The 13660-nt window shown below is 44.2% G+C and overlaps 1 protein-coding gene across 1 annotated transcript in view; it reads left to right on the top strand.

Annotated features, from left to right (window-relative positions):
- The first annotated feature begins 207 nt into the window (after nt 1-207).
- Nucleotides 208-13660, top strand: part of NUAK1 (NUAK family kinase 1) — a 48877-nt gene continuing 35424 nt past the window's right edge. The window contains exon 1 of the mRNA XM_062602708.1: nt 208-570. Within this exon, the coding sequence (XP_062458692.1) occupies nt 271-570 (300 nt within the window). The 5' untranslated portion in view covers nt 208-270. The remainder of the gene's footprint in view (nt 571-13660) is intronic.

Below are 13660 nucleotides of genomic sequence, written 5' to 3'. Positions count from 1 at the left end.
CTGCCCCTCCCGGGCCGCTGCGCTGCGGGCGGCCCAGCTAAGGCGGGGCGGGGCGGAGCGGAGGGTCCGCCCCACGGCTGTGCCGCTGCCGCTACTGCCGCCGCTGCCGCCGGGGCGGGCGGTGGGGAAGGGGAGGAGAGTGTGGGGCGCTGCTGCCTCCGCGCCCCGCCCCGCTCCGCCGCGCCCCATGGTGCCGGCGCGGGAGCGGGGCTGAGGCAGAAGCTCTGAGGCCGGCGGGGCGTTCACACTCTGCGCCCGCCGCCTCCGGGCATGGAGGGCGCCGAGGCGGCCGCCTGCGGCAGCAGCTGCAGCAGCCCCGTGCAGCCCCGCTGCTCCTCCTGCGGCTCCGGGCCGGCCGGCGGCGGTGAGGCAGCGGCGGCAGCAGCGGCCATGGAAGAGTCGCTCGTGGAGGCTCCGTCTCCGGAGGTAACGGCGGCGAGGAAGCAGCAGGGGGTGAAGCGGCATCACCACAAGCACAACCTGAAGCATCGCTACGAGCTGCAGGAGACCTTGGGCAAAGGCACCTATGGCAAAGTCAAGCGGGCCATCGAGAGGTTTTCTGGCAGAGTGGTAAGGCAGCCGGAGGGACTTCTCTTTGCCTTTTTCTTATATATAAATGTGCATGCGTGTATATGTTTCTTTCCAACACGTACTTCAGGATGGAGCGGACTGTTTGCAGTCCCTCTGGGACCGGTCCCTGTATGTGTCTCGGTGAGGCGGCAGCCACGGAGCCCCGGGAGCGTGTGAGCATCCCACCCGTGTCCACAGCCGCTTGGGTCCCGCCAGGGCTTTGTTTGGAGTCCAGATCCTATGGAGAAACTTAGTGTTTTTTTGGGGGGAGGAGTGGGGGAGGGTAGTGGTGTGGTGTTGTAGTAACTCATCAATATGTTTTAAAAGGAGGTGTTATTATTGGAAGAATAGGGTGGCTTATAGTTTTTGTTCTGGTTTTACATGTGGGACCACTGTGACCAAGTTATCTTTCCCCAGTGGTTTACTGGAACCTGTCACATCCCCCAGCTAACCAAAGTAACATCGGAAGTGAAGACATTGGTTCTCCCATTAAAAATGCCATGATTCAGTCATACTCTTGTGACCTGAACTTTGCTGACACCTAAAAAAATTGCAGGGACTGCAACCCAGCCCCATTGGTCTTTATGATCCGTTTCACCGCTCAGCGGTGCCGGCTGGCTAGAGACTTTAAGCAGCCCGGACGTTGTCCAAGCAATAACTCAGCTTCAGCATTTCCTCATTGGTACAGTGCTCTAGCAGGGTTCAGAAATACAACTGAAGAAATGTATGCGTTAGGCTTATTGTCATTTTTCCTTCCCTAAAATACATAACTGTTCACAAAGGGTGAGCGAATGAGAAGCAGGCATTGCTTTAAAGATCGCCCAGAGAAATAGATGGTTTTCTAAAGAGGTTTTAGCACTGCTTCTCGTTTGAAAAAGACTAATTGAGTTTTTACTAGACTTCATTTAAAAGCGAGGCATTTCCCTTGTGATGGTATAGGTTTTGCCTCATGTATCTTTCCCTTTCTGTTGCCTGGAAGCTCAACATGCACCTAGAGGCAGAAGCAGCTGTAAAACAGAAAATGAAATTGCAGATGCCAGTAAGGGATGTTTTACTTTGGAACTAAGTATCTTTGTGTCTACAGTGAAAATGTGTGTTTCAGCCAAGTTGTAGAGTCGTATCATGTATGCTTTCAGTTTATTAGCTCATTTGGGGGCTGGCTAAAGAGAAACCAGAGATGGACATCTCTGCACATGCTCACACCAAGTCCATGATTTTTAAAGTTTGCTGTCTTGGCTGTTTTACAATTCCAGGCTAACAAAAGCTCCAGAGCTAGGTTATATACTAACTACTATTTTGTAAGTACGTTAGTTTTGAGTTGCACTACCAAATGTAGTAAATAAGCAAATATGTTGAAAATCCCTATTTTCAAAAGACTTGATAAATTAAAGCAAAGGTGACTATTGTAAATATGAGATGCAGATTTGGGAAGGGCCCTCACAGGAGGAAAGGAGGTAGCATAGATGTGTATCTCCTCCAAGTTAACAGCATGCCAGGGCTTGCTTTATTTTGCTGTCAAGTGCTTCAGCTACACAGCTAAGAGTACTTAGATGATACAGTCTGAAGTGGATTTGTATGGCTAATGCCATCTTGAAATGGAGAGGGTGAAAATCGGAATACTGTAGAAATGTTACACTCTGTCAGCTGGCATGTAGAAGCTAAACAAATCCTTACTGGGTTGTGAGTTTTATACTGGAGTAATACAAGCCTTGGCGTGTGGCACTGTATAATTATTAACTAATCTGCAGGCGAGTTCTGGTGCAACATGTGTGTTTGACCTTTAACATCTGTGAGTGTATGTAAAATACCCACGTTTTGTCTGCTTACAGAGTAAAAGCTAGTTGTCAGGAATCCAGCCAGACCAAAGTGAATGGAAAATGCTTCTTGTTTTCTGACAGTTCCGCTGTCTGGCTGTTGGCGGTGAGCACTGATTGCTTTCCGTGGGTGAGATGAGAGCACTGACAGGATGAGTGATCAGAAAGGGGCAGTTTTCCTTCAGTTCCCCCTCACCACCACCTTTCTCTCCTCTTTCCTCTCCGCAGTTCTTGTTAGTGGGCAGCATTTGCAGTGTTGGTGAGCAGGTTGGACTGGATGCCCAGCAGGGGATGCACACAGCGAGCAAGTTATCTGTCACCCTCTTGTACCACATCCAGTACAAATCATCTCTGCAACTGGCAGCTAGGTAGCAAGAGAGAGTCCCAAGGTTGCTCTAGTCCAGTCCATTTGCTTCCTATTCTGCTACTGGTTTAGCTAATATTTTTTTTTCTTTACTCAGTGGTAAGCAGGTATTTCAAGCTGCATGGTAAACAGATTGCAGAGCTGGACCTTGGCAGTGGTATTGTGTTCCCAGTTATAAGCCTTGTCCAAGCAATTCTATTTGGCCTCTCTGCTTCTCTTGTCTGTCAACAATCTCTTTAGCTGTATGGCATTTCCTGAAGATACCTGTATGATTAGCCAGGCACAAACTTCAGTTTTGGTGTCATCTGTATAAATGGAGAGCTCAGGAGTGAAATAGAAATTAGCAGATCTGTGTTACTGAAGTAAAACCAAGATGAGAAGACAGTTTGATCCAAGGTACACATGTGCATTAGTCTTGTGCCACTGGAAATCAATAGCAGGATTTATTTTGACTTGAATGAAAGTAGTCTTTGGCACTTATTAACAGGTTGCATGTTTGTTCAAATCGTCACAGTTTCTTTGTCTTTCCTCTTAATTCAGTGGAAAGTGATCATAAAGCTTCCTGCCATAAAGCTCTGAGGTAGATAGTATGATACATTTAGTTTGTTATTGGAAACAACTTATGTGAATTTGTGTATTAGTTACCACAGTGACTGCAGACAGTGTTGCATGCTGCATGAAGCAGTTAAAATATGGCCTGCTACATGACGGATGAGGTGCCTGATATTGCCAGTAAGATTTCCTTCATTAATACTGGCTCAGTATACACTGTGTAGCTTACAGTATTTTAAATTAAGGCACCTGTTAGTAAGTGTAAGGATGAAGAGATGATATCGCAAGCCTGTGAAGTAACGCTCATGGTGACATTTCTGTGGGTGTTTTCTCCACTTGTCATCTTGCACATGTTAACACAAAAAGCTCAGTTCTTTGGTTTATGTATTCACTGTTTGTTAGCCAAGAAATCCACAGTTACACTTATGTCAGCCTTAGATAAGCTGTGTATTGACCACCTCTGGCTGATCCTATCCATGATACATGAAGCTGGTAGGTGCTGCTGGATTCTTCAAGTAAATGATTCCACTGGGGTAAATACTCCTTATAATGCAACTTTAAAATACAGATAGGCATTTTCAGTCTTGCTATCTGTCTTTTCCTGACATTATACAGAAAGCAATGCCTGGATACAACAATGCATTAGTATTAAATTAGTATAGGAACATGTAGCTCTTTAAAATATGGGAGACACCAGATAAACCCTGTTAGACACCAGATAAACCTGGAGCACTCCCAGCAGAGTTTACCCAGCGGTTCCATACCCCGGCTGTTACAGCTCCCTGTGGGTGCCCTCCTGTGAGGTGCTTTGCTGGGAGTTGTTTGCTCTCCCTGCCACTGTGGACCTGGAGCCTGCTAACGCTGCTGGTTTCTTACAACCTCTCATGAAGCACCCTGTATTATCTGCACTTCCTTTTGGTTACCCTCTGTTCTTAGGAGACATCTTGCAATTTGCAAAAGCCAGGAGCTTTCTCCCCTTCTCTCCTTAGGCTGCACTTCAGAGGAGATAGGGAATAGCTGCAGGGGGCCTCCCGTCAGCCTTCACCTCCTTCTCTCTGCCTGAGTGCCAGGACATCTTTTCTTCCTCCTCACCAGCAGGTGGAGGAAGCACTATTCTCCTCCAGCTGTTCCTCCAGACAGTTAATTATTTGGGAATTGATGACAAGCTGCAGCCCAATATGAAAAACAGGCATGCGGTGCATATCAGTGCAGGCATGTTATGTGTGGTGGTGTGTGTTGTTTATCTCTTCTGCATGGAAGAGTAGGTAGAAGGATGTAGCCAAATGAAATTAGTTTCTGTAAAAATCTGTTAAAATCTTGTAAAAAAAAAAAAAACACCGAACTTCTGGTCAACAGAAATACTTCATTTACAATTCCAGTGAAAATCTTTGCTTTAAGACAGCTCTGCTTCATGATGCTTTTGGAGAGTTGCGCAGGGGTTTTGGAAACCCTGAAACAACAAGAGATTACATGAAAGGAGGACCTTTGTTTTGCTGATTGTATTTCTCCATATCATGACAAAACCAAAACATGAATACCACAATGACAGCTCATGTCAGTAATTAAGTCCTTGTTGGCCACACAACCATTTGTTTGTTTTCGGTGTGGTGTTCAGGGGTTCCAAATAACAAGAGAAAACCATGCTCATGGGTCACTGAGTACAGGGAAAGCCAGGTGGGACATTTGTCCCAATTCTCTTGTTTACTTTTGCTGGTCTCCCTCTCTTCCCTCTTATGCATGTGTATTCCCTTATCTTTAATAATGTGTCATATTTCAACTTTTTCCTGACAGCTTCTGCTTCAGTTAGCAGCTGGGTCACTAGTTAATACTGATTTTTGTCTTGATCACTCAGTATGCATCTTCTCCAGTATAATGTCCAAATCTGATGCAGAACTGTTTGGGTTTTTTTTTGAGATTCTTTGTTGTTCTTATTAAGATATCTTCCTGTGTTGCAGACACCAGTGGAAGTATCTACACAACACTGCTGTGATGTAAAGTGCATGTACAGTACTTTGCCCAGCAGGATCCTGATTCGTGAATGTGGCTTCCACAGCTATGATAATACACTTGAATAATAGCAACAATGGCTTGTATCACTACCCCGTCTTATACATGACAAAGAAAAACTTGCTGATTGAAGCCAAAATCATCAGAAGTATCGGCTACTTTTGAGTGCACAATCTAATACCTGATTTTTCCAGACATGCAGAGGGTATAACATCAGGGGCCTCAGGATGACAGCCTCCTCCTGCAGAGCTTGGTCTCTCCTGCCTCCTGGGCACTCTCTTTACCGTGGGTCTTTGTCCCTCGGTGACATTCAGCTTGGGTCTCTGTTCCCAGCCCCTTTGTACTCCATTTGTGCTGCTGCCTCTTGCTTTGTTCTGCATGCCAGCGCTGTGACCCACACAGAAAGTGCTGGCTTGCTCCCTGCTTCTGAGCTGGTAGCTGCCAGCAGAACCTGTGCAGCCTGTGGTGAGGTGTTGCATACACATCTGCCCCAGCACACTTACGTGGGGCCAGAGGTTCCTCGGTGGAAGAGACATTCTTGCAAAACATATTGCAAAAACCTGAATTACTTAAGGTGTGCAGACAGTTCTTTTGGGGACTCATAATGTGATTAAATCTGGACAATGTTTTCATGGTGCTGAAGGCATGTTAGTGAAACTCAGGTCATCCTCTGTAAAAGTTGTGCCAAAGCATGCATGCAAATTCTAGTTACAGAATGAATAGAAGTTGGAAAGATAATGTGGGCCTGAAAACAGTTTTGCTGTTAATTTGTTATTTGTACCACCCTTAATTTTCAGATGTGCTCTGAGACTTTGGTTTCAAAAGGGAAAACTAAAAAACACTAGATTTCATCTGATGTAATTCACAGTGAATATTGTGAGCTTATTATAAAAGGAGTTACTACCTGGTTGTTAAGTACTACTTACAGAAAACTTGTACTGCTACAGTTTTCACATAAACACTTGTGTAGTGGAAATGCCAAAGAAGACCTAAACATAAAGGGTTGCAGACAAAAATAACTGATTTCAGCAAGCAGATCATTAGGGGGAAGGCACTAGTACAAAATACTTGTTTTCTGCACTGGGAGTTCTTGTTGGCAAAGCAGATTTGTTCAGGGGAGTATAGTTCAGTGATATGGAAGTCTGAATTAATGACTAGCCAGTTAGGGGTCATCTGAATACGTTAGCTTGTCTTGTCAAATCTTTTACCAAATTAAAGAACAGCGTGTTCTTTCTGAGCTTTGAGAGGACATCATGTCTTCAGTGATGCTGGGCTTTCTTACAGGTGAAGAATGAAAAGTTTCCAAGAAACTGCTTCTTTCTCCCCTTCCCTTTTCCCTTTGTTGAACAATTTTGGGCAGATCAGTTAACTTCCCTGTGCCTCAGTATATATCCCTTTTTGAAGAGATACTACTTAGTAGAGGGAAGTTAGACTAATTAATGGGACACATTTTGGCCTGCTGTGTACCGAGTGTGGTCTGTCTAACTGGGAAATACACAACAGAATTTGAGCCAATGTTTATAATGCAGCCTTCAGCTAAAACCGGTATAAAATGCCTAAGCATTATTACAAATGGTTTCATAGACCATATGCTGGAGAACACAACAGAATAGAAATTGCTTGTACCAAGTCTTTCATTAGATATGGCTAAAATATACTGCATTTTTTGGTGGCATGTGTTCTAAAAATTAGTATTATTTTTTAAGAACCACAATGTGGGTTTGCCATGTGGAGACAATTATTGTATATATTGTAGTTTGGGGTCATACATGTTGAATAAAACCGTGTGGAATGTGCAGCTCTTGTGAGCAATTGTTTATTCTTTACCGAACTGTAATCATAGTTAGTCTGTGTTTTGTCTGGTAAATAAATAACTAGAAAGTCTTTGCTGGAGTGAGGAATTGCAAGGAAGAATGTGGTGGCCATGACAGTGCCAAGGAAGAATGCTGAACGTGAAACCAGTTCCAGGTATATAAGCCTTGAACACCAGCAGGTCAATGTGTGTACAGCCATGGTAATCAAAATGCAGAACATATGGGACATGTTTACAAGCCTTGTGTTCCAGGGATTCAGAAATTGGCTGACCTTTGCTTTGATGTGGGCATCTACCTGTCTTGAGTCTCTTCCTCCTGTACCATGCTTATGTACCTTATATCTATGTGAAGCAGGATGCTGATGCCAAAGCATCTTCTCTTACTGTACCATGTTCCTTTCAACAGGACACTTGTACAAGATGACCGTGAGGAGGGATGAAGGCTGCTGCCAGTTCCTGCCTCTGGCATACAGTTATGATGGTTTGCATGCTAGTGATGGGCATGTTGGTGTGGGAATCTGACCCACGGAAGTTATTGAACTTGTCTCTTCTTGCTTCCTTTGTAAGTCAGGATTTGTCCATAAACTGCCCAGGCATGCAGCAGACACTTTATAGAAAAACTATTGTCATTAGCCTGATGGGTTGATGTACTTGGGACAGTTGGCATGTCAGAGGAAATGTCTCAGATGAAAAGGTCTCTGAGTGAATATGCAGATTATATTTGTCAGTGTTTTTCCCTCGGATATCTTCCAGCAGATGTGAGTACCATGTGTGTCCATTTAATAAACTAAACTCAAAATAATTTCCACTTTGCTAGATAGCTGAGGGGGGGTGGGGAGTGAACTACAAAGCAAGGTAAAAACTGCATATGTGTGTTGTTATGTTTGATGACCAATTCATTAAAGCCATAAGTGTATCCAGGCTTTCAATAGTGTTCTCCTGCTGTTGCTTCCTGTACTCCCTGGCTACAAAATCAGTCTCTATGGCTCTCATTTGTCTTACCCACATGAAAGACTTTGAGCATCTGCAAGTTATGATTTGAGAAGTATCTGCTTTTAAACAGAATATATGTATCACCGTGTCTTTGCAGGCAACAGAGTATGTTGTATAAATTAGGGGATCCTAGACCTTTGAACACTACAGGGCTGGGTGCGATAACTTCATGTCTGGCCATACCCATCAAACATCCTGGACCCACACCAAAAATGCCAGATGTTCAATAGATGTGGAGAACCCTCCTGTAACCTTTGCTGTGTGTTGCAAAGGGGGAAAGAGGCAGGGGGCAAGATTACAGCCGTCCCTTGCTCTTGTACCATTTTAGTACATTCATTTGAGTTCAGTATTTTTTTATCTTTTGAACTAAAGACCATGGACCAACCCTCAATTCAGTCTGTTAAACTACTGCATGGAGCAAATGCTTAGTGCTCCCTAACACTCCAAAAGTGGGTAGGCTTTGCTCCTAGCTCTCGTGGTTTAAGAGGCATCAGTCCTTAAAGCAGCCACTGGCCCATGGTGGGATGCAAGGCCTGGGACCTGCTCAAGTGTAACTTTTCAGGCTCTGCTCTCACCAATGGAGGAAAATAAAATACTTTAATGGGTGGTTCCTTTCATTAAAAAAAAACCAAAACAACCCAGCCGCACAGCAGCTTCGGGAAGAGGGACTGGCATGGCTGGCATGTTTGAAACTGTCCTGGCCACTTGTAGGTGAATGTAGAATCACAGAATAAACTCAGGTCTTGTGGTTTGCAAGTGTTAAGAAGACAGTTGAGGTTGCTTAGGTTAATGTGTGACTAATGTAACTTAATTTCAGGTTGCCTCCTTGGCCTTCCCTTCTCTTTGTGTCAGCATTCCTCGGCTCACCTCAGCCACACCTCTGGCATGGCACCTGAAGCCATTTGCTGTTGGATTCCATGGGATGCCAGCCTGGTGCAGGGGAGGGTCTCCTGTGCTTTGCGTGAGGCTGTCAGTGTCTGTGACAAAGCATTGCTTGGTCAGCCATTGTGTCCTTGTTGCCTTGCCTTCCCGGGAAGTGGGGGCCTGTGGTAATCCCAGAGCCCCTTGGCTAACCTGGCCTGGTGGCCAGCATGTGGGACGACTTAAGCAGAGAGGCTGGAGAAGCCAAGTGTCTTTGTTATGAGATCTGGCAGCTTGAGGGACTTGCAATTATGCGAAGGTCTTACTGTGCTGAGGAGCTGAGTCAGCATATTTGGGCTCGAGCACCACTGCCTTGGGATAAAGATACCAGTTTAGGGATATTAGGCTTAAAAAAAAAGCAAAGAGGAAATGAATTGTTCCTATGGAAAGATACCATGCCAATTTTGGAGACTAAATTTAGCCATTGATGGGTAAATCGGAACAATTTGGGTCCTGTTGCTGATGGAGCGCTTAAAACCTCCATATCATGTTTCCCATGCACAAAAAGGCACTTCATCTCTGCTATTATTTCTAATCTCCATGAAACACCTGATGGTGAATGATATTTCCCTTTATTTGAGCCACAGGTATTATTTTAAAATTGAGTGTGAATATTTTTTTGATCACTAAGGTTAGTGATAAGGGTTAGATAAAAATACCTGTTTTGAGCCATGTGGTAACTAGACAAACATTCCTTTGTTCAATGGTGTTTTATTACATTTTTAGCCATTTTTTATCATTGTCATTTTTGTCATTGATGCAAAAAGATCAAATCTTTTACGCACAAGTCTGACAGGTGAAGATGGCAAAGCATTTGTCAAAAAAACAGCTTTTGAGGCATGTGTTTGGAGCTGTCATTTATTTGTGTATTTTTGCCATAGCACTCTGCTCAAATCAAATCTCAAAGCTTCCCCAGTGGAGTTCGGCTCAGGAAGGAGCAGCGAAGGCCTGGCCAGGGATGCCTGAGGGCACAGTGGTTTTGGCCGGGTGGTGCTGTGGATTGTGTTGGCATGGGGGTTGAAAAAAAGCCTTTGAGAGAAGAGGGGAGAGCACATCCTTCCTGGATGGTGCATGCTCTAAGGCTATGTGGCCTGGAGCATGATGTAACTATGCTCCAGTGCAAGACAAAAATGCCTCTAAGATACCTGCTGGAGGAAATACAGGCTTGGCTGGCCTGTGCAGGGGTACAACTGAGAGGCTTCCACACACTGCTCTCCTGGGAAGACTCCAGGCCTATACATGAAGCATAGTATCCTTCAGGCCCCTTGTCATAGAATGGTTCAGATTGTCCCCTTTGTTCTCTTCAGGGCGCCAAAATGAGGTGAAATAATGAAATAGTTATCTGTGTGTTAAAGCTCCATCTCCTGTATGAGCTAGGTATGCTTCAGATGCCCAGGGGGTGAGTGGTTTCCTTGAGGTTCATCTGGAAAGTGTGTAGACGTGGGGAGAAAGAGACAGGGTCAACCACAGCTCCAGCACTGCACTGAGGGAAGTTGTTCCTTGTATAGGTGTAACCATCTCAGGAAGGTCGCTTGTGAGGTGAGTGTCCTTTTTCATGGCTGTAGTCACACTTTGAAGGGGTGGTACTGACTTTCCATAGGTAGCCAGCTGTTGTGTCTTGGAGCCTGGTCACTACTGTGTACCACTGCTGATCACTGCTTGGTCACTGTTGTGTCTTCACAATCTAGGAGGAATAAGGACCTTTGGCTAGACTGTGCAGTGCATTTACATCCAGGCCAGGGGCTAGCCATATTTTTCAGCAACGGGGTTTTTTTTTTTGGTGTATAGCTTGAGAGTTTTCTACCTGCCTCTGTGTTTCGATAAAACAAATGTATTCTCCCATCCTCTCTGGCATTTCATGATGAAAACGTGGTCTAATGGGACCTGTGAAATGCCTCATTGTGGGTTGTGCATTGCTTGCGAGGAATTCAGTGGGGGAAGGATTTTCATGCTGTACTTTAACCTCCTTCCAGCCTTTCTTGGATGAAAGGAAAACTCTGCAGCCGTGAATGTAACTGGTTATCATTATTGGATGTCATTACTCACTCACTCCGAGCATAAAACAACAAAAAAAATCACATCCCCTGTGATGTCCGTGGGTAAAACGCTGCTCTCAGTTACATTAACACTGTTGTAAAACAAAGAGTAGAGATCGGCCCTTTGTTTCAGTTGAAATATTTGTTTAATGCAGGCAAGGACTAAACAATACACTTGAAAGCGATTTGTGTTATTGTCTGTAGAGTAGAGCTTGTATTTTATGAACTGGCTGATCATAAAGACAGCATAAATCATGTAAAGCATTCTCATTTACTTTTTCTTTCTTTTTTTTTCTTTTTGCAGATGGGGCTTGTAGAGTAGAGTTGCAGTCAAATGTCTGCTCCAGGATATTTTAGTTGAACTGTGTGAGTGCATTAAACAAATGTAATGGCTTTTTGGAAAGAAGCGCTGCGTGTTTCAAACCAAATGTTTTACATAGAGAACATCTGGGTAGTTCTGGGTGTTTGTATGTAGAGCACATCAGACAGCAGCCGTAGTGAGCTCAGCTGGGAGGTTGCCTGGGATGTAGTTGTAGGATATGACAGTTCGGTTGTTATGGGGAATAATTCCTATGAAGTATTGCCATAAACTGAATGTTTGGCACAAACAGCTATGTCTTTGTTTTACTGTACACCCAAGTTATTCTTCTTATCTGCCCAGCAAAACTCTAGACAATGTTTAAACAGCCCAGTAAATGTTGGCACCTCTGAGCTGTGGCATGCTTATTAAAGCAAACTTGAGGAAGCCGTTACTGTTATGGGGAAACAAAGCTTGCTCTATTTTCAACGAAGCACTATTGATTCCTGCCACGGGCAATGCAGTATGTGCAAATGGGTTGTGGGGTTGAGATGGGAATGATCGATGTTCCAGTGGTGTTGCATGGTGTTGCTTTGAGGAATGTGAAGATGCAGAGCTGGTGAAATGCATATAATTAGCCTGACATTAGAGTTTATTAGAGCTACTGGAAGGACTTTAACCTGATTATATTAATAAGTCTGCTTTTACTTCACAGCATCAGAGGGAATATATTTCCAGGAAATGTAGGAAATGTTGAAAAATGTCTTATTTGGGAGTTGGTGCTTAAATTATTTCTGCAGTTTAGCTGAGGAATGCGTGGTTCAAATGAGATTAAAGTTGTGATTTCCAGAGTAGCAATGCAGCGTCCCCTTTCAGGATTGTTTAAGTAAAAAGTTAAACAAAGTGGGTTAGGCAGTCTTTTGCTCCAGTCCCTTGTGGACAGCAATTCACATTGCGCAGCACTGGTTTAATAGCCCTGCTCGGTCTGACATGATTTGTGGTATTTGCTGAGATGATTTTCTGGATTGAGCAGTGTGAGAGGGAATTGCTCCTCACTCTGAGGAAGGGGGTATGTCCAAGTCTGTGCGAAGGTCACTGGCAGGGTGAAGTGGGAAGCCTGTGCTGCTGCTGTTGCACTACCTAACAGCTTAGCTTTTGGCAAGGGGATCCCAGAAATCTGAGTGCTAACTCTCCCTTGTTCAGCTGACTCCAGCCAAAACATGTGCCAAAAAAGGTGTTTGTGCGTGTTGAAGAAGGGGGCAACAGTTCTGGAGATCACAGGGGTCTGGGTGAGTTCTTAGCCAAAAGCTTTCCATCTAGAAAAAAGATGGCTTTGCTGTTTCTCCCCTCCAAAGTTAACCCTCCCCGTAACTGCTTAGAACAACTGCCTGCAGTTGTGAGCTCCCCGTTTAGCAGGGAAAGCTTGAATTATGTGTTTAAGGCTACAAAATTGCTTGATCGCCAGCCACTTAATTGTAGGAAAGCATAATTCATTCCTCACCCTCTCACGTCTATTCCAAGCCCAACTGGCTGCAGGGAGCACGAATGTTCCTGTTCCTGTGTTACTCTCTCCACTGAGATATTAGGGTGGCCCTGGTAATTTACTTTCAATAAATAGAAGGGAGCAACAGGAGGTTCCTCTACCTTCAGGGGTATAAATATTTCTCGGATATCAGAGGCGGATGGGGAAGAAATGTTAGCAAACTCCTTTCCTCCCTCTGTAGCAATTCCACCATGATCTGTCATAAATTCTAGGATAGTCCCTTCCAAAAAGGAGCCATTAAATAGGTAATGTCAAGGCAGAGCAATGTAATACTGAAGCAGTGCTTTTACAAAAACAAGTTTAATATTGCAAAGTGATCTGCAAGCTCTGAAGTGAAATAACCTGGGTGAGGCTTTGTTACACTATTGCCAATCTTCTTGTTTGCCAAGTATTTTTCCAGATAGGATGTGGGTTTATGGTTCACTAGATTTCTACCAGAAAGCGGCGTTTATATTTTGATCCACCTTAAATCAGTTTAGAAAAATATGCTAGATATAGGTGCTTCTGATAGGTCTGTGCCATTAACTGTTCCAACTGTGCTGTTCAAACACATCTGTGAAACTTCTGTGATACAATCTCTGTGGCCCACCATCCTTGTGCAATGAATCCCTGCTCATCAGTGTTAATCCAAAAGCCTAAACTATATAAACTCAAGTTTAAAATCTCTCCACATTTCAAAATTCCACTGGGTTAATTAAGAATTTGAGATGCTTAAGCAGTATAATGTTGAGTTTTAATGAGCATTGTGG

Source organism: Pezoporus occidentalis, unplaced genomic scaffold (genome assembly GCF_034315485.1).
Source record: "Pezoporus occidentalis ecotype Australia unplaced genomic scaffold, CSIRO_AGI_Poc_V1 ctg78, whole genome shotgun sequence".
NCBI classification, from domain to species: Eukaryota; Metazoa; Chordata; class Aves; order Psittaciformes; family Psittacidae; genus Pezoporus; species Pezoporus occidentalis.
Note: the sequence above shows the minus strand (reverse complement) of the source record. Positions and strands in the feature narration are given on the sequence as shown.